At 37.7% G+C, this 24,924-nt stretch overlaps 3 protein-coding genes across 5 annotated transcripts; 2 read left to right on the top strand and 1 right to left on the bottom strand.

Moving 5' to 3' along the window:
* Positions 1 to 801: 801 nt before the first annotated feature.
* LOC135666080 (putative clathrin assembly protein At4g25940) lies at positions 802 to 12,513 on the top strand. Its single transcript, XM_065177601.1, has 15 exons — positions 802 to 1,091; positions 1,206 to 1,275; positions 1,485 to 1,582; positions 1,957 to 2,095; positions 2,170 to 2,297; positions 2,387 to 2,479; positions 2,597 to 2,647; positions 3,888 to 3,953; positions 4,037 to 4,102; positions 4,206 to 4,286; positions 4,388 to 4,468; positions 6,090 to 6,260; positions 6,352 to 6,424; positions 11,554 to 11,675; positions 12,103 to 12,513. Exons 1-15 carry the CDS (start codon positions 1,002 to 1,004, stop codon positions 12,409 to 12,411), a joined length of 1,638 nt encoding a protein of 545 aa, XP_065033673.1. The 5' UTR covers positions 802 to 1,001; the 3' UTR covers positions 12,412 to 12,513.
* A 3,583-nt stretch (positions 12,514 to 16,096) lies between these two features.
* On the top strand, positions 16,097 to 19,209 carry LOC135582063 (uncharacterized). 3 transcript variants are annotated; one of them, XR_010509689.1, is made up of 3 exons: positions 16,097 to 16,552; positions 18,758 to 18,992; positions 19,084 to 19,209. XR_010509689.1 is itself a non-coding variant. In XM_065177617.1 (2 exons), the coding sequence occupies exons 1-2, from the start codon at positions 16,132 to 16,134 to the stop codon at positions 18,832 to 18,834; spliced, it is 498 nt and encodes a 165-aa protein (XP_065033689.1). In that variant the 5' UTR covers positions 16,097 to 16,131; the 3' UTR covers positions 18,835 to 19,209. The 3 variants fall into 3 exon arrangements, 2 of the variants coding, with proteins under 2 accessions (XP_065033689.1, XP_009390455.2); XM_065177617.1 differs by having other exon boundaries at positions 18,758 to 19,209; XM_009392180.3 differs by having other exon boundaries at positions 16,100 to 16,552; positions 18,773 to 19,209.
* Positions 19,210 to 20,309: 1,100 nt separating this feature from the next.
* On the bottom strand, positions 20,310 to 24,924 carry LOC135666088 (uncharacterized). Its single transcript, XM_065177616.1, has 5 exons — positions 24,299 to 24,924; positions 23,980 to 24,083; positions 23,294 to 23,470; positions 21,031 to 22,829; positions 20,310 to 20,665 (listed from the first exon to the last, which is right to left on the bottom strand). The coding sequence occupies exons 1-5, from the start codon at positions 24,454 to 24,456 to the stop codon at positions 20,519 to 20,521; spliced, it is 2,385 nt and encodes a 794-aa protein (XP_065033688.1). The 5' UTR covers positions 24,457 to 24,924; the 3' UTR covers positions 20,310 to 20,518.

Genomic DNA, 24,924 nt, shown 5'->3' with positions numbered 1-24,924 from the left:
GGGCTCTCTTGCTCTATTTTTGAGAATTACCCCATTGGGTTGGCTTGTCGCAGAAGATATGTTGAATTTTGATTGTAGTGATTGGTTCAGATTGTAGTTAACGATCCCATGGTTAAGGCAGGTCGAGTAAGTTTGTGTGGTTTGATTTAGCGGTTGGTTCTCTTCGTCGTATTGATGTGTATCAGATTGGGACGATAACGTCGTTCATGAAATAATAATCATCGTTCATCATCACCCATCAACGTGCTTGTCATCTTGGTATCGCCTTTCCTCACGAGCATTCAACACAATGACATAGTAACTGACAATGGGTGAGAGGATGAAATGTGCACAGGCCAACTACAAACTCCTTGCTTTAGATGTGCCACTTTTTGCATGGAGGAAATTAATCACCCTGCCAGCAGCTTATATTATATTGGGTATCTATCATCAACCAACACCCACGCCGCACAGTGCAGGCCACTAAATGCATCAAGGAACAACCTAATGGAAGAACAACTATATAAGATAAAAAAGAATAGAAAAGATCAGCATATTTGCATGCTCTTCACACAGAAAAAGATGCGTCGTTTGTGATGTGCATAACAACAGCACTTCTCCCTGTTTCGCCCATCGGACGGTCAGGATCCCAAGTAGATGATCATCCGCAGACGAGCACGGATGCCGCGTAACGTTGCGAAGTTTAAACCAGTCGAACCGCTACAACGCCAGACCGATTACCCCAAAGCGTCGTCTCCTGTGCTGCACCCGCAGAAACATGATTTGCGGGCCCCACTTAACCCGTTTGGGTACTTTGTCGGGTTTCCTTCTCGTGTGCAGGGGCAGTGGCCTTTACATTCTAACGACAAGTAGGAGAGAGAGAGAGAGAGAGAGGTCGTTGGAAGAAACCTCGCCGCGATTACGAATACCACCGGGATCTACTCCTCCGCCATTCTCCTCCTCTTCGGCTGTCGCAAGGGACGAGTGTTTGGCTCAGGGTCTCTCTCCTCCTCCGAGATCGAATGGGGACGCTAGAGAGCTGGCGGAAGGCCTACGGCGCGCTCAAGGATACAACCACCGTCAGCCTCGCCAAGGTCAACAGCGAGTTCAAGGTCCGATCTCCTCCTTCATATCGCAATCATAATGGCATTTTTGTGCTCCGTTCATCCCGGAATCCGACACTGGTACATCTTGTTTGATGTCTTTGGACTCTTGCGTTGTCGAAGGATCTTGACATTGCCGTCGTCAAGGCCACGAATCACGTGGAGTGCCCGCCCAAGGAACGCCACATTAGAAGTGAGTCCCTCGGCTTCAGATCCTTGTTTTTGGTATACAATCTTCTGCTTAGCTCAACGGATCCGTATTCTGAATTGTTGGGATCATTAGAACAGAACTAGGATCTTTGATAGCCTTCCTTGGATTTTACAAAACGCGCAGTAAATGGATCTTGTATGTCTGATTTACTGGTACGATCTAATCTCATGGTTTCTCTGTGCGTAATTTAGAGATTTTTGTTGCTACGTCGGCAAATTGCCCACGGTCTGATGTCGCTTACTGCGTGCACGCACTGGCTAGGAGATTGTCCAAGACTCGTAACTGGGTGGTAAGTGCCCTTGTTATTTGTACCAGACAATGCTCGTTGATTTCTCCAGGTTGGAAATGTGATGCATCATTTCGATCCTATTCGAGTTCAGTAACTGATCGTGAGTAATCCAAAGCAATCTTTTGTTTAATAAAGGAGTTAAAAAACGATTTGTTAAACATCTATCTTTAGCGCAACCAATGAATTAGAGAATTTGCAGAAGAATCCACTTGCTTATGCTAACTTTAAGTTTTAATGACATTTTTCATCTATCACTGCCACTTGTCGAGCTTATGATTTATAAATTTTTTTATAGTTATGCAGATTCAGGAGACTTTATAATTGATGATACTTCATATATTTGACAGAGCTTTTGTGCTGTAAATATTGTACAGGTTGCACTGAAGTCATTGATAGTTATCCACAGGGCATTGAGAGAGGGAGATGCTCCATTCAGAGACGAGCTATTACACTATTGCCATAAAGCAAATATTCTACAGATATCATATTTCAAGGACGATTCTAGTTCTGTTGGTTAGTTTACTTTGACATTTTGCACAATAAATTCTGGTAAAGGGCGTTTCTTATATTTCATTTTCTTCTTTTAGCTTGGGACTGCTCTGCATGGGTTCGAACCTATTCACTATTCCTGGAGGAGAGACTTGAATGCTTTAGGATCCTAAGATATGACATTGAAGCAGAGGACTTGAGAAGATCTTCAGATGATTCCTCAAAGGTCTATTTTTCACTTCTAAGAGCCAGTTTGTTGTACAAACATGCATTTTCTTTTTTAGTAGCTCTTTTTATAAGTTTTTGGTCTTCCAGAATTGCAGTAGAACAAGAACTTTAGGTTGTCAGCAGCTTCTAGAGCAGTTGCCAGCTTTACAACAGTTGCTTTTCCGGCTTGTTGAATGCAAGGTTGGCCAAAGGCAATGAAGTTGGGAGGCTTTTTCTTATTTTTAGTAATGATTACTAAGTTCTTCCTCTCGTATTAGTTCAGTGTTATTTACTTGCAAATATTTTTACTTGTTTTAGCCTGAAGGAGCAGCATTTGGCAACTATCTTATACAGTATGCCTTGGCTCTGGTATGTTTATGCTCCTTTTGTGTTATCTTGGTGAAAAAATACAAACCATGAATTATGAGATCTGATACATGCCTTTTCAGCAAACTTAGAAACCATATCAGGAAAGCCTTGAGCTCTATTAACTATTACTTCAATCTTAATCAGCATTTACAAGTTACCAATATTGGTTGGTTGAATTCCTTAAAGATCACATATTGGCCATAGTGCCAAGCAGACTCTACCTTCTCCTTCATCCTTGTTCAGGCTTATTGAGATTTTATTACTTAAATGAGCCAATTATCATTTAAAGTCTTTTTTATCTCTTCCATGAAAACAAATGATGATTACTTTATCTCTTGTAGAGAAACCTTCTCGTCCAAGTTCTTCAATATGAATTTAGATTGCAACTGATTATTTTATTCTTCAGAAATTTTCTCAATTAAATACATTAACATCCCCAAGAATTGCCAATCATCTCAGATCCTCACAGGCACATTTCAGTTTTCTGTTTCATACAGAGTGGGACTTAAGAATTGTTGCAACTGTGACAAATTTGACCTGAGCAATAGACACCTCATTGAAACCTTTTTGTCTCATTGGTTTTTTTTCTTTTCTATAAATCTTATATATATATATATATATATATATATATATATATATATATATATATATATATATATATTTGTTGACTCAGCAGTTTGGTGCTCTTTTTCTCATAATACTTTATCTCCCTTCTTACTGATAGGGAAAGTGGAAGATTGAGTGGATACTAGGGCAGTATGAATTGCTTAACATTACTAAGTGCATAGATGTAACAAGCCTCACTATTAGTTCTGTTTCTGACTATCTCCAAGTCCTTAATTAGAATAACTCCCTTCCATTTGCTAAAGTCTTTTGAAACTTATTCTTGCACTTACATCTTGGGATACACATGGTTTTTAGTTCTGGTTCTATACTCTTTGCCTATCCAAGCCTACTTTCTTATGAACCTCCTTCAGATTGTTGATGATCTTAATCATGCTCATTTATCCTTATATCAATAAATAGAAGTGATCAATCGCCGTCACATCAGACGTTTACACAAATGTGAGGTGCTCCATTTCAAACTTGGCATGAGGGTTTATTTAACACAAAAACCGCTCATCTAGGGCATGACTCCATATATTTGACCCTCCATTGATCCTACAGTGGTAAAAGCTATATGATGAGAGCTTTGCTTTATGAGAATCAAACTTGACATTTTTTATTGTTCATGAGTCAGGTTTTAAAAGAGAGCTTTAAAACGTATTGTGCAATCAACGATGGGATAATCAATCTTGTGGATTTGGTAATGTTCTTTTTCATAGTTTTTATCTGGCTTGTATCAGTTTAGCCCTTTCCCTCTTTTGATGAATCAATAATTCACTGCAGTTCTTTGAGATGTCAAGACATGAGGCTATTAAAGCGCTCAGCATCTATAAAAGAGCAGGCCAGCTGGTATCTTGCATCATTTTGGGCTTTGTTTCTCTTTAATAAGAAGAGGAAGTGCCAGAAAATTTCTTGACAAAACTAACTCAAGTTGAATCTTATATATTGACAGGCAAAAAATCTTTCTGAATTTTATGAGTTCTGCAAAGCTCTGGAGCTTGCCAGGAACTTTCAGTTTCCAATTTTGAGAGAGGTGATTTGGTCATCTTAACTTGAACTTGACTTGCACCCTTCATACCCACCTTTTATAGTCATGGTCTATATATGCTTTTGATGTCAATACCTATTCTTCAGCCACCTCCTTCATTTATAGCAACTATGGAAGAATACATTAGAGAAGCACCCAAAATTGGTTCAGTCTCAAACCTGACACTGGTGAGTGTCTTTAAGCATTTACCACATATATACGGATTCCAGTGTGCAATTATGCTATATTTGATTTACAATGGCCTTCTATATAAAATGGAGCATGTGAACATTTATATATCCATCTTTACATGCATATGATTTGTTTTATAAAATTTATTCTTGGAGCATGTGAACATTTATATATCCATCTTTACATGCATATGATTTGTTTTATAAAATTTATTCTTAGTCTCTCTCTATTTCTTCCAATTTACAAATTGGACCAGTTCTTGTGATTTTTCACTTGTATGGTTATGTGTATAAGAGTATCAATGGAAACAGTCCCATTATACTTCTTAAATAATTCTTTTTGTTATTAATTACAATGGTCTTAAACAAACTTAGTCCTTAGTTCTGTTCTGCATAATGCAGCTCGATTATGCTTTTGAAAAATGAATTGTTGCACTGACTGAAATGCTCTAAATTTCAATCTGATACAATATTGGGTGGTAGGCTTACTGTCAGGTACATCTAGGTACCAATCAGCTCAGTGTCTGAAAACATTATACAGTGAGAAATTAAAATGTTCCATTTATCAAATTAATTGACATAATTTTTCTGTCCTTTGGGAGCATGGATTTTGGCAATAATGCATAATTTTGGTGATCAATTATTGAACAATCAGAGCTAAATCTGTTCTATAATGTGCAAAGTTATCACTTTGGTTCTCTCACAGTTCACTTAGATGCTTGGACAGCAGGATGATATATCTGTGAGAAAGAACGAGAACATCAGTAGTGCAAAATTGATTTATTTCATTTTATTTTCATGCTTCAGAGCAAATAGTAAGCTATTGTATCTGCAATACATTTAAGAGATACTTGATATGCGTGGTATATATCAGTCTGATAAGGGACCTGTACGGGGGGGTACATACCGATTTATTGATATATTCCATCATATTATGTGTTGGTACATCTGTACGGATCGGTACGTATTGTACCAATGGTTGGTTGGTACATTGATATGGACTAGTAAGGTGAACCATGATCCTAACAATCAAATCTTGTTCGGCCATTTGCTAAATTGGTGGAAGTTTAAATGTACACTTACTGAAGTTCAAATAGTGACTTGGAATATTGAAAATATTATGTCCTTTTTACCTTATATTGAAAAACTATATGACTAAAAAAACTAGCTGACTGTGCATTTTCTAACTATCAGTTGATATCTTATGTTCATCCTCTTTTTGCTGGTAAAAGGAGTTGGAGTTCGCTATAGAACTCCTCCACATGTTTTATCAAGTCAATATTAGCTAGAATTGTTTTTCTATCAGGATGTAGTGTCAACTGCCTTCAATTAATTATGGCATTGATTCCAAGGAAAAACTTTTAGGTGGAAACAATTTGACTTCGATTAATTAAATTAAAGAATCTTACAAGAAAGCAGCTTCTAATATTGTCCCATATGAAACAGTTATTTTCTTCTCCTCTCAAATTTGTATCAACTGGTTTGTGGTACTTGACTTTTCCAATTTATTTTTGCCTCAGCATTTAGATTCTGTTGCCTTTTTTTCCTCCGGATTCCTATACATCAATTCTCTCAAAGATCACTTACTATGATAGATTTATCTGGAATGTTGAAGCAGGAATATCAGGAAAGAAACTCATTGGAATATAAACAAGATGAAACTTCTTCCCCAGAGTCTTCAGAGAAACCTGTTGTAGAAGATACCGAACCTTCACCAGTTGAATTTGTTGAGAAAAAAGAACCTGTTGCTGAGATCCCAGCTGAGCCAGCAATGATGGGTGATTTACTGGTACAATTCCCTTTTCCACCTTTTCTTCCTTCTGTTTGCAGTTGGCATTTTCAATTTAATATCTGATTCGATATCATAATTTGCGATGAAGGGTTTGGATGAAATAATTCCAGTTGCTGCTGAGCTTGACGAGATTAATGCATTGGCTCTGGCTATTCCACCTGGTAATTCCATCATTTTTTACAAGTTGCATCTTTTTTAGAATGTATTGTATTTTCTATCTGGCTGCTGCTTATAAATTTGCGCTCATGGTTATTGCTTCAGCTTTTTTTATTTCACATGAGTAGAAAGATAGGATGTAAATGTTGAAATTAAGTTTAATTTAGTCGATCTTACGGATGAAGAAATATTATCGTATCTTGAAAAAGGATATGGATCTTCTGAAAAGATGAAGAATATCTTAGATATTTTGGAAGAAGGTAAAATCCTCTTCAAAGATGTTGTAATCTCTCAAAAGTTGATATGTCTAGAAAATTGTTAAGATATCTTGGAGAAAATATATCATCTAAAAAGTTAAAAATTGAGAAAATTTTTAGTTTTTGTCTTTTATAAATGTTGTCTTATCCTATCATCTCGTATAAATAGATGAGAGGAGATCATTTGAATGTAAACTTGAACATTCGAGACCAAAATAAAGTTAGGCTTTTATCTTCTTCCTCAACCATTCTTCTTCCACAACTCTACCTCATTTTTAACAAAGTGATGTCTGAGCCAAATTATCCAAGATGGCTACCAATATATCATTCTCTATATCCTATCTTACTAACAATTATGAAAATTAGAGTATCCAAATGAAGGCCTTGCTTAGATCGCAAGATGTATGGGAGATAGTAGAGAAGGGATATAATGAGCTCCAAGATGAAGCTACACTCATGTCGAGTCAAAAGAATTCCTTAATGGATATAAGAAAGTGAGAGAAAAAAAGCTCTTTTTTTTTTTAATCTATCAAGGGCTTGATGAAGGAGCATTCGAGAAAGTTGCCATCACCACCAACTCCAAGCAAGCATGAGAGATTCTTCAAAATTTTTGTAAAAGAATAGAGATATGAAGAAGGTATGATTCCAAGCTCATGGGGTGAGATTGAAGCATTAAAGATGAAGGAGGTATAATCCATTTCAGACTACTTCACAAGAGTCTTGGTCATTATTAACCAACTAAGAAGAAATAGTGAGACATTACAAGACAACTGAGTGGTGGAGAAATTTCTAAGATCCTTGGATGTAAAATTTGACTATGTTGTGGTGGCCATTGAAGAATCAAAGGATCAGCCATGACCATTGATGAATTTATAGACTCATTGCAAGCTAATGAATAAAGAATACAAAAGAAGAAGTTAGAATAAATAGAGCAAGCTCTTCAAAGCAAGCTTTCCCTTAAAGACAATAATAAAGAAGCTAAAGGAGAAAGAACCAAAAAGGTCATGGTCATGGTCCTGGCTGTGGTAGAGACCATGGAAGAGGCCGAGGACAATTACAACACAACAATAATGATGAAGAATGCCCCAAGAAAGGAGAAAGATGTGGTTCCTTGAGAGAAAGAATGTATAATAAATTCAAATTTCATTATTATACTTACAACAAGATTGGTCATTATTTATCGAAATGTTAGTATAATGATTTTAACCAAGTTGATGAGAAGGCTAACTATATGAAAAATGATTTAAAAAAAATGAGTTTATCTTATTTCTAGAACAAAAAGGAAGGAAATGTTCACAATAAAGACTTTTGATACTTGAATAGTGAAGCAAGCAATCACATGTGTAGGCATAAGCATATGTTCATAGAGCTAGATGAAGAAGTCAATGGACAAGTTTCTTTTGCAGACTTCTCAAAGATGAAAGTAAAGGGGAAAGGTAAAATCCTTATTCAAGCTAAAAATAAAAATCATCATTTTATTTCTAATGTCTATTCTATGCCCAACATTAAGATAAATATTTTAAGTTTGAGATAACTTTTGGAGAAAGGATATAAATTATAATGTGCATATAGAGAATAGAACACTCATACTAAGAAATCAAAGCATAAAGATAATTGCACAAGTGCAAATGATCAAAAAGTTATTTATATTGAACATAAAGCATGTTGATCATAAATGTTTGAATGCTAATTTGATAGATAGCTCTTGGATATGACACTTGAGGCTTGGATATCTCAACCTTGGTGCACTCAAGTTATTATCAAACAAAAGGATGGTGGAAGGATTACCACACATCAACTCTCAAAATCAATTTTGTGAGGCATGTATTCTTGACAAGCAACTAAGGAAGAGCTTTCCAAAGGAGTCAATCTATCATGTAAAGAGGCCTCTTGAACTAATCCAAACCGACATATGTGGACCAATATCTCCAACTTCTTATGGTGAGCATTGTTATTTTCTAACATTTATTGATAATTTTAGTAGGAAAACATGAGTCTAATTCCTAAAGGAGAAATAAGAGGTTCTGAATCATTCAAGAAGTTCAAAGCACAGTGGAGAACCAAAGTGGTTATACCATCAAGGCCTTATGATTGGACCATGGAGAAGAATTCACATCAGAGTTTGAAGGCTTTTGTGAAGCATGTAGTATTCAAAGACCATTAACGACACCTTATTTCTCTAGAAAATGGTGTGGTGGAGAGAAAAAATCGAACCATCCTCAACATGGTCAAAAGCATGCTACAAAATAAGATGTCAAAGGAGTTTTCAGGTGAAGTCATTGTATATGCGGTTTACCTACTCAAAAGATGTCCAACAATGAGTTTTGAAGACATAACACCACAAGAAACTTGGAGTGGCAAGAAGCCTAACATCTCTCATTTAAAGATTTTTGGATGTATTGCCTATGCCTCTGTTTCAGATGAAAGAAAAATAAAATTAGATGACAAAAGTTTCAAATATATTTTCATTGACTATAATACTTGATCTAAAGCCTACAAGTTATTTAATCCAAAAGAACAGAAAATGTATGTGAGAAGAGATGTGGAGTTTCATACAGATGGAGTATGGAATTGGAGTATAAATATGGAGGAATGCAAAGACAAAGTGATAAATGAAGATCTTACACCTCTATCATCTCTTTATATCAAGCTTATCTTTTGAAGAAAGTCCGACATCAAGAAAAACAAGGAGCATATAAGAATTGTACGAGGTGATAAACCAACTCAATCTTGTTTATCTTTATGCTATTGAAGAAGTTTTTTTTTTTGAAAATACAATTAAAGATAAGAAGTGGAGGAAAGGAATAGATAAAGAGATTAATGCTATAAAGAAGAACAAAACACGATAGATCACAACTTTACCTAAAGGTCATGAACCCATAAGAGTCAGATGAGTTTTTAAAGTGAAAAAAGAATGCTCAAGGAGAAATTAAAAAGTATAAAGCAAGACTAATGGCAAAATGACACAAGCAAAAAATTTGGTCTTGAGTCTATTGACTATGATGAGGTATATGATCCCGTTGCTCGAATGAAAACCATTAGATTGCTTATCTCTTTAGCTGCTTAAAACAAATGAAAAATTTATCAATTAGATGTGAAGTCCATATTTCTAAATGATTTTCTTGAAGAAGAAGAAGTTTATATTGAACTTATGGGATATATTGAGAATGGATATAAAAATAAAGTTCTAAGATTGAAAAGGTCTTTATATGGGTCGAAGCAAACTCTAAGGGCTTGGAATGCTAAGATTGATGCTTACTCTAAAATTAATGGTTTCAAGCAATGTCCTTATGAGTATTCTTTGTACTTTAAAGAAGAAGATGGACGCATGTTACATATTTGCTTACATGTAGATGATCTAATCTTTACAAAGAATAATCCTCATATATTCTAAGATTTCAAGCAAGCCATGACAAAGGAGTTTGATATGATCGATATGAGGTTGATGTCTTATTTCCTTGGCATAAAAGTGAAACAAAGCAAAGAGGGCATCTTCATTTCATAAGAAGCATATGCAAGATAAGTTCTTAAAAGATTCAAGATGGACGATTGCAACCCAATTAGCACATTGATAGAATGTAGTGTCAAGCTATCAAAGAATGATTAAGACAAAGCAATATATGCAACTCTTTACAAGAGCTTGGTTGGAAATTTAAAATATCTAACATGCACAAGACCAAACATTCTATATAGCATCGGCCATCGGATTAGTAAGCCAATTTATGGAGGAGTTTAAATCAACTCATTGGAAGGCCACTAAATGAATTTTATGCTACATCAAGAGGTACTCTCTCCAAATGGTTTATTCAATTCGAGTTCTAACAATTTTCAACTTCTCAGATATTTCGATAGCGATTGGAGAGGAGATGTTGATGATATAGAAGAAACACATACGGATTTATGTTTTATATGAGAGATACCACAATCACTTGGACATCTAAAAAGTAACAAATTGTGACACTCTCAACTTTTGAAGCCGAATAGATTGTGGCATTCTCATGCGCTTGTCATGCTATATAGTTAAGAAGCTTGCCAGAGAAGATGCATGTCAAATGAGAAGCAACATAAATTTACATCAACAACAAATTCACTATTTCACTAGCAAAGAACCCGATGCATCATGAAAGGAGCAAGCACATTGACTTGAAATGTCACTTTTTCCGGGAGCATGTGAAGATAAATAAAGTTGAACTCATTCCTATCAAGACTCAAGACTAAGTAACCAATATGTTACCAAACCACTTGGAGTTCACTCATTTACCAAGTTTAAGTCACTTCTTGGCATGATGGATGAAAAAAAATTAACCTTAAGGGGGATTGTTGAAATTAAGCTTAATTTAGTCCATCTTACTTGATCTTATATGAAGAAAGATTTTGGCATTTTGAAATATGGCATGGATCTTTTGAAAAGATGAGAATATCTTGGATATTTTAGAAGAAGATAAAATCCTGTTGGAAGATGTTGTAATTCCTCAAAAGTTGATATGTCTACAAAGTTGTCAAGATATCTTGTGAAAAGAAAATATATCATCTAGAAAGCTGAGGGAATCCTTAGTTTTTATCTTTTATGAATGTAGTTTTGTATTATCATCTCCTATAAATTGATGAGAGGAGATCATAAGCTTTAACATCTGAAACCAAAACAAATTTAGACTTTTATTTTCTTCCCCAATTATTCTTCTTCCACAACTCCACCTCATTTCTAACAGTAAAACCATACACAATGCCAAATGCTTGTTTTCTGCCTGTATCCATTCATCCAACTAAGTGATAAACTTGCACATTTAGAATATTTTGTTTGCGTTCTACGGTGCCTCTCTAAGTATTTTGTCCATTAACTTGAATTTTCTTTCAAAATTTTGTGCATATATCTATAGGGGGTGATTCTATACCAACAGCCACTGGTGATTTATTCAGTCCGGGAGACTCTTCAGGCTGGGAGCTGGCACTGGTGACAACATCAAGCAACAATAACAACCAACCCACTGAAAGCAAGCTGGTATGTGTTGTTTACATGGCAAGATTAAATCCTGTTTTAGGCAACAATAACTGCTTAAAACACTGCTTGCTGATTTCTCTTGTTATCTTCCTGGACCAGCTTTTCCATTTTTCTGTCAAGAGAAGTGTGTCTAGATTGCCTAAGTTCTGTGGTGATCAATGTGTATCTTGTTTTCTTGAAGTAGTTAGGAATGACCATAGACCAAATAAAGGACTAAGAAGTTCTATAATAGTTGAAATATCATAAGTTCTCAAAGATCCAGTTTTATTGTAAGTGGAAGTCGTATCCATCACTTTGGATATGAAATATGTGAGATGAGACCGCTTATCATTATATCAGCTTAGTCCAACAATAACTTGTTTCTGATACTATGTCAAATCATGCAATTATCTTCCATTAATAAGTCCAGTTTGTTTGCCCTTAACAGGCTGGTGGATTCGACCAGCTCCTGCTCGATAGCTTGTATGATGATGCTGCTAGGAGACTGCAGAATACAGCAGTATGTCATGGTGGAGTAGCTGCCAATCCTTATGAATCCATGGACCCTTTTGCTATGTCGAACTGCATTGCACCTCCACCCAATGTCCAAATGGCTTTAATGACACAGCAGCAGCAACAGAACATGATCATCCCACAAACCTATCAGTCTCATTTTTCTCATCCCCAGGTTGCATCCTCCAATCCATTTGGTGATCCATTTGCTGCCCCTCTTCAAGGGAGTTCAAGTTTAATCTGAACAACAAATTCTTGTCCTCATATTCAAATTCTTATTATTTTCTTGCTTGTACATTAACATTTTGTTCGTGATGATATATAGAAGAATTGGGAGAGTAACTTCTTGTCACTTGCCAGTGGTGTTTGAATTTGCTCAGAAAAGTATTTTCCTGTGTATGTTTATTCCATTGTAAATTGGTGATGTATTATTCTCTGCTTTCAAAATATATTTTATCCTATCGTCCAATCTGTAAGCGTATCTAATGCATCTTTTGTTTCGAGATATAATGAGAGGTGAATTAATTTTACTGTTATCCCAAATCTTGTTTAGTATCACATATTCAAGCTATGATTTGGCATAAAAAAGAAAACAAAAATTCTAGTAGTATATAACCCAATAATTTTGTTAGAAACAAAAGATGATAAAGGATTAATTATTAATGAGATGCTCATCAAATGTATCTTTTTTTTTTATGTTTACATAGTAAAAGAATCTCATTGGGGGCTAATTATATATTACTCATCTACTTAGATCTATTTAATATTTCAGTCCTTAGATTTAAAAAATTTATATTAGAATCCTTATAATTTTATTAAAATATTTAACTTTATGTATCATAACATTGTCAATTTTACCGATGGAAGATATAGCATATGTTAGCACGTGCAAAAATAACATAAAAAATAATAGATTAAAAAAATAATTTTAATATCTTAGTTACATTTTCGGTGGTGGATGACAACGTCGCTAGAGGTCGTGGGTAGTTATGGTCGATGATAACAATACAGGGATGTCCTTAGAAACGGGCTAGGTAAAATCCTAAATGTGGATTTGAGAGTTCCCCTTTTCGTCTCTCAGCATGCGCAGGGGAGAAAGAAGGATGAGCAATGCCAAGTAACGAAAGGGGGAAAAAAGATGAGAAATCGAGAAAGGAGGAAAGAAGGATGAGGAATCAATGAAAGGGGTTAGAAGGATGAGTATCGTCCTTCCCTGTATCGATGTCAACATTGATGCAAATGCAGAGCAATGTCACTCTGCATCTGCGTCGGTGCCAATACAGATGTCAGTATCGATGCAGATGTTGAGCGTCGGTGCCAATACAGATGTCAGTATCGATGCAGATGTTGAGCGATGCTCTGCATCTGCATCAATGCTTTGTTATCTACATATGTGTCGACGCTAAGTATAATATCCTTCATTTATGAAATTTGTGTAAGGATCTATTTATAAATCGGAGGACCTATATGTAAATATAAAATTTAGGGATTCTTTGATAACAAAGAATCTGCATCTATGTCGGCGCTAACGCAAATGTTGAGTGATCTTTTCGCTGCTCTACATCTATGTCAACGTCGATGCAGATGCAAAGCATTGACATTTGCGACATCATCTTCCTCATTTTCCTTTGCCTCAGTTTTCAATGTCGCTCTCTCTCCTCATTCTCCTCTTATGTAAGAAGTCATAGAAGGTCCTCAATGTTAGGATCAGGAGCACTAAGAGGGGGGGGGGGTGAATTAGTGCAGCGAAAAACTTTCGACGATTAAAACTGCGTTCGTACGATAAAAGCGATTTCGATAGAAAACCTGATTTGTAAATCACTTTAACTTGTGATCAAGCGAGATGCAGTTAAAGCGAATCTATAAAGGCAGAGTTATGATGGAAATCAGAATGTAAGCGCAAACTGAAATATGATGTTCGTACGATAAAACTAATTTACGTCTAAACACTGATTTGGAAAATACTGAACTTTGAAACACGATCGTAAATGCACAGAAGGCAGTAAGCTATTGAGGAGGTTTGCAGTAAAGATAATATGCTAAAAGTAAATGCAAACCAGAGAGCATCACAATTTTAGAGTGGTTTGGTCAATCTTGACCTACATCCACTTCTGGCTTCCTCCATCGACGAGGTCACCGACGTCCACTAGAGGCCTTCCTTCAATAGGCGAAGGCCAACCACCCTTTTACAGTTTCACTCCTTTTGACGGGCTTAGGAGACAACCCTTACAAATTTTTCTCTCCTCTCTTGAAAGATCAAAACTTGGAAGAAAAGAGGGAGGAGAACTTCTAGACTTTACAACACTTTTGAGCTCTAAAATCACAGAGTAAGATCAAGCTTTCGATGCTTTGGGTTACCCTTTCATTACTGAAAGGGTGGGGTATTTATAGGCCCTAACCCAATTTGAATTTCGAGCTCAAAACCGTCATCTCCCGGAATTCCGGGGTCTGGTGGTTGCACCGCCTGGCAGAGCTCGAAGACTGAGCCTCTAGGCAGTGCCACCTCCTGTCAGGGGCGGTTGCACCTCCTGCCAGAGCTTGGAGATCGAGCTCAGGCGGTTCCACCTCTGTCAAAGGCGGTTGCACCGCCTAGTCTCGCTCGGAGACTGAGCACAGGCGGTGCCACCGCCTGCCTGGGGCGGTTGCACCGCCCAGCTCTCCTGGGAGACCCTCTCCTGGGCGGTCCCACCTCCTACCCTAGCGGTGCCACCGCCTAATAGGAATTCTGGTCCGAATGGGTTGATCCATTCGGCCCAATTTGGGTATGTCAAGGGCCCAATTGCCCCCAGATTAAGTTAATGGGATCACCTCTCATTCCTAACTTAATCTATATGCTAACTACGACAATTCTTAAGACATTTACTACAGCTTGCTCCGGTGCGTCAATCGCTTCTTCCGGCGAGCTTCCGGCGAACATTCGACGAACCTTCGGCGATGCTCCGACGGACTTTCGACAAACTCCTGGACTTGCGACGATCCACTTGGCGAGTTCCGACGAGCTTCTTTTGGCAAGCTTCTGGACTTCTCGGATTTGTTCCCGCAGAACCTCCGACGATCGTCCGGACTTCCGTCGAGCTCTCGAACTCCCAATGTGATCATAGTCTTGACTCCGGCGCAACTTCTACTGCATGTCTTTCTTCCATCGTAGTTAATCCTGCACACTTAAAACAAAACTTCGATCGAGACAATTAATCCTAAGCAATTAACCAAGTTGTCCGGCATGTCATTGGTCCCTCGACGCTTCGTCCGATTCTTCGGCGCATCGTCCTCTCCTGCAGCTTATTACCCAATCGGTCAGTTGACTCCGCAACTCCGATATCCTTGGCACAATACCCGCTCTTCTTGGCCCGATGCCCGAGTCCACGGCCCGAAACCTTCTATCGATACGTCGACCGATCCACCGACCCGACGTCTAATCTTCTAATATGTTCCTCCGGCACAACATGATTTTCCTACTTTAATTGTCTCATCCTGATCGAAGCATCATGCGTCACTCAAAACGCAGATTAAATCATAAACATATATCAAATAGTTTCATCATCAAAACACGAGATTCAATACTCAACTCCATTTTCATGACTCTACATAGTACGTCTTTAAGGACATCCCCGTAATATTCTTGTCAACCACTGGATTATTTTTACTGACCCAATAATGTCATCGTGAAAATATAATTTGAACGTTAAAATTAATTTTTGTATATCATTTTCGTATTATTTCTACACGTGTTATAATATCTTCTGCCGATAAATTCAATAATATTAAGATAAATAAAGTTAAAAATTTTATTTTTATAATAATAATAATTTTAATATAAAATTTTTAAATATAAGAATCGGGTACTAATGAAACCATGCAATAATCTATCCTTATCCCTGTCCTTGAGGTATCACGTGCGAACACGTGACTTGTTGCAGGTATTAAAATCATCCCATCGCCGTCTCTCTCGTCGGGGAAACATTTGATGGCCGGGATACTGTCGCGAGCCCTGTTCCGAGATCCTTGCTCCTCCCCCCACCACCTCTTCCTCTCCTGCTCCCGGTCGCCCGCCCTCTCTTTCCTCCCCCGCCTTCTCAGCTTCCGCGGCCGTTCCGACCGACCGGCCAAAGCGGAGATCGTCGAGATCGACCTCGGCACGGAGGTCGAGGTGGCCGAGGTCGACGTCGTCCGCCATCTCGACGACGCGATCCACGCGATTCTGGTTCGCAAATCCGCCCCCGAATGGCTCCCTTTCATCCCGGGGTCCTCCTACTGGGTCCCGCCCCGCCGGCGGGCTCTTGGCCTCCTGGAGCTGGTCGCTAAGTTCACGAATCCGCTGACGGAGGAGGAGACCATGTCCTTCACCACCATCCGCGGGTGGCCCTCGTCATCATACTTCGTGGAAGGTAAATTAATAAGGATCGATCTGCTTGTTTGTGAAATTATTGACGAATAAAGATGATATCTGTTGTTACTGCGATTTCTTTTGCACACCAGTATATCATCTTTAAGGGTTTCTTTTTCTTCGGCGATTACAAGTTTCCATGTGCTTGATATTAGTATTGACTAGGTGAGTTTTACCTCCTTCATTGAGGATGCTGTTGATCAGAATCAGACAAATAGATCTGTTGCTTTCTTAATGTATGAGAATCTTGTGACTTATGATAAGTTAGGCTCCTTAGCCATTCTGTATTTTTCTTTCAGAAGAGTTTCAAATGGGAGGTAGATCAATGGCCCTAATCCAAAAGACATTCTTTTTTTTTTAATATCTAGATCCTAGTCATCAACTGGACCTCGTCACAGTAAGTACACTCTGGATTTTGACCAAACAAGTTCCCGGATATCCTTAAGTTATCCCAGAATTGGATGTTGAAAAAGTATATGTTAACTAGAGATTCCCTTATTCAGAAGGTTTTTTTTTTTATATCAATTCATGCTCCTTTAGAGTCAATTCTTGCAAGTTGCTCTCCAGTTGAAAATTCTGCTCATCCATTCTCGCATAGCATATATGACCATCTAGAGGAGCCTTGAATCGATGATGTTTGTCGATGTGTGTAAAATTGCATCCTCACCTCATCCATGCTGGTTTTAACTGACATTGGTATTTAATTCCAAATAGCTTATCGTGGCTAAACTAGCTTAAATGCTCCTGTTTTGTTCGTTTGATAAATGTATTGGTTGTTCATTGGCTTGTGTCACAATTTGCTGATATTTCTTTTCACCTCTTACACGTCAGATTACAAGCTTGTTTTAAATATATAGAAACAACATTGCTTCTTCTGTGTCAACCTGAAATTTTCAAATTTTTCAACATGTTTTGCTACTTAATTATTTTCCAAAGGATACTATTTGTTTGGAGCACTTCAAAACATTCTATAGTGATTTTGAGGGTTACAAAATTGTTTGAATATATTAGCAGGGACTGTTTGTCAACAGTGGATGGCTTATTTATCTGATTGAACTTTTTAACCAAGTTTATATGTTATTCATTAACAATATTGTCATGATGTTCTGGAATTGCTTTTAATAAAATCAGTTTCATCATGATATCTCGTGTCAAGGACTTTGTTAGCACCGTTAATTTTGATGATGTTATGTGCAAAGCATATTAGGTTCCATGGTACTCTGTGGCTTGTTAGGTGGTCGCATTCATTTTTCATTGTGACTTTCTTTTTAACTTATGCTTTCCCAGTTGCCATTGTACTGCACAAGTGGAACATTAGCCACTGCATATGTTATTATCTGCTCCCACATTCTGTGTCTTTTGATTTCCCTTATGTGCAGCCTTTATGGAAGTACTTAAAAGAAGAGTCAACTTAATTTAGAGTTATTACACAATTGATAGCTAAAGAACAGTGCTTTGATACAGAAAAAAAAAGTCTTGTACATCTACCTTTGGAGTACTTCAAAATTGTGTGGATGGTATTAAAAGATGGTTTTGTACAAGAACATGACCCAGTCAGATTAGGGCAACTAATTTACCGTATTAAGATATCATATATGATACAGAGATGTGAATGCAGAAATACAAAATGAAAGATTTTCCAACTAGGGAAGTAGTGTTTAGAACTAAAAATTCTAATGGAGCTTCACAAATTGGCCATATTTGTTGGAATGTGTGGTAAAAATTTTGGCAGCATTGCTGAGGATAGAGGCTTAAAGTTGAGTCCTTGTATGTGGATCTCTGCTCCATGTCATAAATAGGAAATAAGCAATATGGGCAAAGTCATCACGGCAATTCGTGAATTTGTTTTCCCCACAGTTAGATTATTGTTTTTTTTCAACTATGTTAGAATATATTTAGTGTACGACACAAATTATCGATGATCCCAGCATTGTTGGATATAATAATTAGAGAATTCTTTGATTACATATGTCCAGTTGTCCTTTCACTTAAAACTTTCTCATATCATGTCTTGTACCGAACATATGTAAGTTCTCTTTGCTGGACTGATAGCTTTCTGGTGTCGGTACCGGTGACATGTGGAATCATAACTTTACAAGTGGACTTTACAAGGGTTTTTTTGTCTGACATGATTTATGTGAGATTGACATTAGCGCCTATGTGGAACTACAATTTTTTTCCCCACAATTAATGGTTTATTGACCAGATAAATTGGCTTCAGGCAAGCATCCAGTGAAGAAGAGTCGCAAAAAGACACCAACACAATCTGATGACGAGGAATGATCTGCAGCCAACAAAGAAAAGGGGGGTAGATTGGACATATTTCACAAAGTACTATTAATCCGTCTGCATCAATAGTGTTCCTGAAAACTCAGCTGTTTGTCATATTGGTGGTTCTGCATCACTTTAGGGAGTAATAGTATAGCCAACAAGATCGCGCGGTACCGGTGGAAATTTTCATAGTTCATAAGATTTCTACTTCTTTGGTGAGATAATTTATGTTGTTCATATCTCAACATTGCTAATGTGCAGGCCTGGATGGATGCATCTAAATGATGACTTTCTTGTGCCCTGTAAAAGAAGGGATGTAAACAGACAAATGGAGTTGATAGTTTAAACAGACTGCCAAACTTCTATACAAGCTTGAATTTTCTTCAACCGATAGAAAGCCAGCCTGAATTGACTACACTTTTTTTTTTTTTTTGGTTCTCGTTATTCAAATTGACTACTATCATTTCTTGTCTCTACAAACTGCTGCATATCTGAGATTTGTTCTTCTGATCTAAGAAACATATGGGACTGACAAAAACTGGAATATTGGGTAATTTAGCATCATCAACGAGTGTTCATGCATTATCATGACTGGATTTGAAGTCTTGGATTTTGTGTGTTTTTTTTTTTTTTGGTAGCAAATCATCTAAGAATATCTTCACAAATCATAATCTGGAGGTGCATTTGTAGAGAAGGTTCATCAGATTTGACCGGAGAACCTCTCCGAGAGACGAAAGTAGTCTCTCTTGACTTGGTGAAGAATGACAACACAACATTAGAAATGTCTTGCAGAGCATATTCCCATTAAATAATTAGGCACCCAAGTCTGTCTCTTTTGCGTCCCATAAGAGTTCGTCAGTGCCGTGTTGGAATAATTCCTTCCGTCGCCATTATTGACTGTTATTTGATTCACACACGACAACGACATAGATCGAGACAAAGATCTTTCATCAAACACCCGATCATAGATCTCACATCGTAGCGCAGCAATTGACATTTTAATTGCAAGAAAAAAAAGTTGGGGAATTATAAAATTAGATGAATTTATATCATTAACTTGGATTTGAATATTCCAGAATCAATGATTACAATTTATCATGCTAATAGGTCGAGATCACACTGTTCATTTTCCTTTATTTCCTTTGTTGGCAGTGTGTGTGTGTATATATATATATATATATATATATTCTAAGGTAATAACAGCTCAACAATCTTTCGTTCTGTAACTTCCACAGAAACAAACAGCCCAACTATCTAAGGTTGGTTGGTTGCACGAGCAAATCAGCAAGACATATCTCTCTATTAGATTTGTTGATACTGTTATATGGAGCTTGTGCAGTGTACATTTGGATTTCAGCAGAGAGATATCGCAAATCGATCCGAAAACCTGTGTCATCAATTAGCTAAAATTATGTGCTCACGAGTTTGAAACCATCCAGAAATTGCCAGCGGCGAATCCAAATAAAAGAGCAGCAGTCCAATGCCAATTGATCACAATCCTCCTACTTGGTTAAAGGAGGTAATTGAGCTGGATAATGATTGAACTATGAATTCTCACTTACTTCGACTGATATATACATTGCAATGAATGGGGAAAAAATTTGAAGAAAGAAAACAAAGAACCTACAAGTTATGTTTACGACAAAACTACACAAGAATGTAATTACAATTTGTATAAATCGATGTTTAGCTCGTCTTACATCTCTTGCAGCAAGTTACTTACCTTCCGGAGCTCCTTTAATGTTATAGCTGTACTCTGACCTTTAACCCCAAGAATGTTGTTTGACAAGTTATCCAATGAGTCAAACTTGCCCTTCTCTTGCTGGAAGACTGTTTCGATAACCTACAAGGACCAACAACCATGATTACAATAGCACTATACTATACAAAGTTCAATTAGCCTTCGAAAGATAATGTTATCGAACTTCATAAAATGGTACTTATATGATACTCAGATATCCCATGTTCAGATTTGCAGATGATTAATCACATAGACCAAAAGTATCATATATTTATTACTTCGAAGACTACGGTTGATGTTACGATAGCTGAAATTGATAAACATGAGGAAGAAATATTTTTGAATGCTGCATGACTGATCAATTGATATTGATAAAGAGAATCTTATTTTGTTATCTAACCTGGAAACTTTTTAGGAAATGATATGAAACAAAAGACGATGACCCAAATGATCCAAGAATATCTCACCTGAATATTCTCAAGCATGGACTGTCCAAGATTTCTTAAAGTGTGTATCATTTTCTTGTCGCCCACTTCGATCCTCTTGTTGACTCCACATGAATTATCGGTCCCTTCACAAGTTGTAGTGTCAAAGCTATCCTTGTTTGTATGTCGGGCGTCAGAGGATGATTGTGACTCACGACTTGCTTCATTAGAGCCTCTACCAAATTTCCAAAACCACTGAAATATACCTGCGAAGGATTTCCAGTGAATTGGAGTTTCTCTTTGGTCTGGGACAGCATCAGCGACATGAGATGAAGTTGCTTCAGCATCTTGGGCCAACTCATTGCTGACATTTTGACTACAAGGCTCCTCCATGTTAAATGTTTCTTCGTCATTGTCCGAAAGAAATGAATTTGAAGTTACACTGCTTTTCACCGAGTCAATTTCATGTTCGTTACCTATGTCATGAGGATAAACAAATTTGGACACCACCACCGAGTTATCCCCACTCAAAAGTGTTTCATCACCTATCCAATCGGAGGACCTTTGATCAGCCAATACAACTGGAAAATCTCCAACATTTAAGTTGTTTGAATTAATAGGAGCCTCACAACATGCAGATGTAACATGATTTTCAACAGCTCCAATATCGCTAGAAACATCATCAAAAAGTATTTGTCTAATGGAAGACTGATTAAGAGCACTTTTCGCCTTTAATGGTTCTGACTTTGTCCTATATAAACTTAGTTTTTCAGCCAATTTCTTCTTGGCTGAACCTTGGTCACTATTGCTTTGTTCCCCAAGTTCTTCATCCTTGTGCAACACTCTCCATTTCTCTTCCCAATAACTATCTGGCACTACATGCAGCGGAGGCACAGGAAAAGCTGAACCAGATGGAAGACTGTACCCACTACTAACTCTGAACCGACCCTTGTTTGAATCTCTTTGAGATGAAGAGGGTACAATGTTCGATACAAGAGCAAGTTCCTGAAATGATTTTGCCTTCTCTATGAGTTTCTTTGTATCAGGATTTTGTGGAAAATTTAGTAACCTTTGAAGGCAAGTGGTTGCAGTTTCAGTAGCTAAAAGGGATGATCTTAGATAAAGAAGCATTGAGACAGCCAAAGCCGCAATAAATGCACCTCGGGGAGAACACAAGACCTTAAAGTTGTACTCCACATCATCGCCTATTAATCTACAATTTGAGGAAGAGAACATTTCATCCCAAATCACCAAAACATCCTCAAGGCAAAACTCCCGTCCAAATAGAACACGCAACCATCGGAGGGCAAAATATTGAGGTTCCACCTCAAGCTCAACTAGGTGGGCGTGAAGAAAAGGATCCACAATGGACAGCAAATGATACAATGCTGATGAGGCTTCAATCACAGGAGGTAAGTTAGTGCTGGATCCAACTACAGGAGAGAAAAAACTTGCCATGGCAACCACACCTTGTGCTCCATCCATTAAGTTATCAAGCATGCAATAAGCATCATGCTCCATAAATTTTTTAGACAAGATAACACCCAACTCGCCTTCTGCTCCATAAGAGTCGCTCAACAAAAGTATATCCCTTGTATCAGGATCTATTTCATCCAGACTACGGCCGTCACTCATTATGTGGTGAGTATTCTCAGTTTCAATTCCAGAGTCCCAGTCGCTGGCCCTTTTAACTTTATAGTTGGAGAACAGGTTATTTTCTGGCGAGGTGATTCCATCAAATTCATCATTAAAGCAATCTTCATAGGGTTTTTGCACTTGAAGCAGGTGATCCAAATCAACATGAAGCACATATACAATAGGAGCCAATAATTCATGCATTCCTGCAACAAAATGTTGGTGTCAATGACGTCACTATTTATCATATAAAAGATAAACTAAGATAGGCAAATCCCCATCTCGGATATTAGCACAGAGTACACAAATTCCTGTAAATTTTACATGTCTATTGTGATGTATTTTTTAGGTAACTCTAGAGTAAGTGGTAACGGTACACCTATGTAATACACACTTACTGATTTATTAACTGTATTTCCGAGAAAAGAATACTGATTTCTATTCAGTAAGAATCTAAGAGTAGCAGAGATTTCTTTTGTTACAAATAAAAAGAACAAAAGATATGATAGGTTCCATCTGCGATAGGCCATACTTATTTTCCTTATACTAATCCCAAAAGTTACATGGCTATTTATCAGATAATACACAATGAAATAGATGAAAGATTGCCTTTAAAGATTACAATATTAAGACAAATTCATATATGATAAGAATAAGCTACAGGGCTTGCCTTGTCGATACCCATACTCTGGGTGCTGGAGACACCATAACGACAATATTCTTCTTAGCATCGCCTGGCATAAAGGTGTTTGAAAGTAGCCATGATGTTCAGGATACAACCTCGTCAAATCTTGGTCAACCATTTTCCTCAACTCTGCATTTCTGAAAAAGCGGCCCCAGTTGCTATCTGTATGAAGTAGAACATCATAATTGCTATTACATGCTGCACAGTTAAAAGGATTCAATCTGAAAGGCATGGGAACTAATCACATGAGATTTTCAATTAGTGTGCTTCAATTAACATTATAAAACTTCTTGATTTCACACAAAATATGTCACAAGCATATCGACAGTATTTCATGCAGCAAAATAACTTGAACAGATTTTTTTTATAGTCTACTCAAAGTTCTTGGCAAACTTACACAAGAGAACACATCTCCCAAAAGCCATTGTGAGATTATTTTTGCCGGGATTTCTCCTGATAATATCACATAAGTCACAGTGGCAACTAACACATAAAGAAATTAAGGATCATCACACACAACTTTTACATTATCAGCCACTGGAGGTTGTCAAATTTAACTATATGCTCGAGAAGCGACTCAACAAAACCTATGCCGACTATGTCAACTAAGACTAGTAGGGGTTGTAATAGTTAAGAGTTCCCCCGGAGCACAGAGAGAAAGATGAGCATACCTGGATTTTGTGACAGGGGATTATCCACGGTAAGATCAGGAGATGCATCTCCATCTTTTGGGGGATGATGATCTATCAGAAGGCGACGCCTCAGACTCGCGTATCTGTGAATTCAGAGACCCAATTAAGGTATAGATCATAGGCACGCGATATGAACCCATAAAATTACACAAGAAAACTCGAATTGATTACCCAAGTTCGAAAGCAAAGATTCAATGAAACAACGGGTGACAAGAAACAGAAGCATATCAAATCCACAAGAATTTCCCCGCGGGAAACGGGGCAAACAGGAAAAAAGGCAAATCTTTAGTTAGGTCACCTCCTCCGGGTATCCGCGGTGACGCGGCGGAGATCATCAATCGAGGCCGACGGCGAGCTCGGCAGTATCCCAAGATCAATACGCCACCGAACGCCCCGCAGACCGGAGAATCGCTTCCGTGGCATCGACGAGGCTTCGACCGCGGCAGCCGTGCTCATGGTCCTCCTCCGACGCCTCCAAGACCCAGCCAAAGGAAGAAAGGCGGCGCCTTCGGGGTGCAACGAAGGTTATCTTTCGCAGGAAGACGGGAATACCGGTAAGCCTAACACAAGAAAAGATTGGATCTTGTGGCGCGGGGAGGAGAAAGGTGAGACCTTTGAGGAGAAATCAAGATCTTAAGTTGGGTTCTTTTCTGGAGGGCAGAGGAAGGAGGGTTTTAGATGACAGGAAAAAGGCAGGGAATTGATACCCTGACTCCCTCTCTGCCTTTGATGGAAAAGAGGATAGATATTGAGAAGCTTCTCATCTTCTTCCTTTATTTTTTTTGGTTTCTTGTAAGAGAGAAGAGAGAGAGAAAGAAAGAGAGAGGGGGGAGGGAAGAAACACACAAAGGAAGGTTTGATGAGACAGGACTTTTATTCCTTCACACCAAAGTCCACTGGATGGAAGATTAGTTGTTCTACTTG

This window comes from Musa acuminata, unplaced genomic scaffold (genome assembly GCF_036884655.1).
Source record: "Musa acuminata AAA Group cultivar baxijiao unplaced genomic scaffold, Cavendish_Baxijiao_AAA HiC_scaffold_1072, whole genome shotgun sequence".
NCBI classification, from domain to species: Eukaryota; Viridiplantae; Streptophyta; class Magnoliopsida; order Zingiberales; family Musaceae; genus Musa; species Musa acuminata.
The sequence above is the reverse complement of the archived record's forward strand: the minus strand, read 5'-3'. Positions and strand labels throughout refer to the sequence as shown.

What these genes read in the sequence shown, in the direction of transcription:
- LOC135666088 (XM_065177616.1), bottom strand. Translation starts at nt 24,456, where the DNA reads ATGAGCACGGCTGCCGCGGTCGAAGCCTCGTCGATGCCACGGAAGCGA. An exon ending in TCCCCTGTCACAAAATCCAG is followed by an intron (nt 23,471 to 23,979) that starts GTATGCTCATCT and finishes TACTTCATACAG; the next exon opens with ATAGCAACTGGGGCCGCTTT. An exon ending in AGAGTATGGGTATCGACAAG is followed by an intron (nt 22,830 to 23,293) that starts GCAAGCCCTGTA and finishes ATTTTGTTGCAG; the next exon opens with GAATGCATGAATTATTGGCT.
- LOC135582063 (XM_065177617.1), top strand. Translation starts at nt 16,132, where the DNA reads ATGGCCGGGATACTGTCGCGAGCCCTGTTCCGAGATCCTTGCTCCTCC. An exon ending in GTCATCATACTTCGTGGAAG is followed by an intron (nt 16,553 to 18,757) that starts GTAAATTAATAA and finishes TTTATTGACCAG; the next exon opens with ATAAATTGGCTTCAGGCAAG.
- LOC135666080 (XM_065177601.1), top strand. Translation starts at nt 1,002, where the DNA reads ATGGGGACGCTAGAGAGCTGGCGGAAGGCCTACGGCGCGCTCAAGGAT. An exon ending in GGACGATTCTAGTTCTGTTG is followed by an intron (nt 2,096 to 2,169) that starts GTTAGTTTACTT and finishes TTCTTCTTTTAG; the next exon opens with CTTGGGACTGCTCTGCATGG. An exon ending in ATAAAAGAGCAGGCCAGCTG is followed by an intron (nt 4,103 to 4,205) that starts GTATCTTGCATC and finishes ATATATTGACAG; the next exon opens with GCAAAAAATCTTTCTGAATT.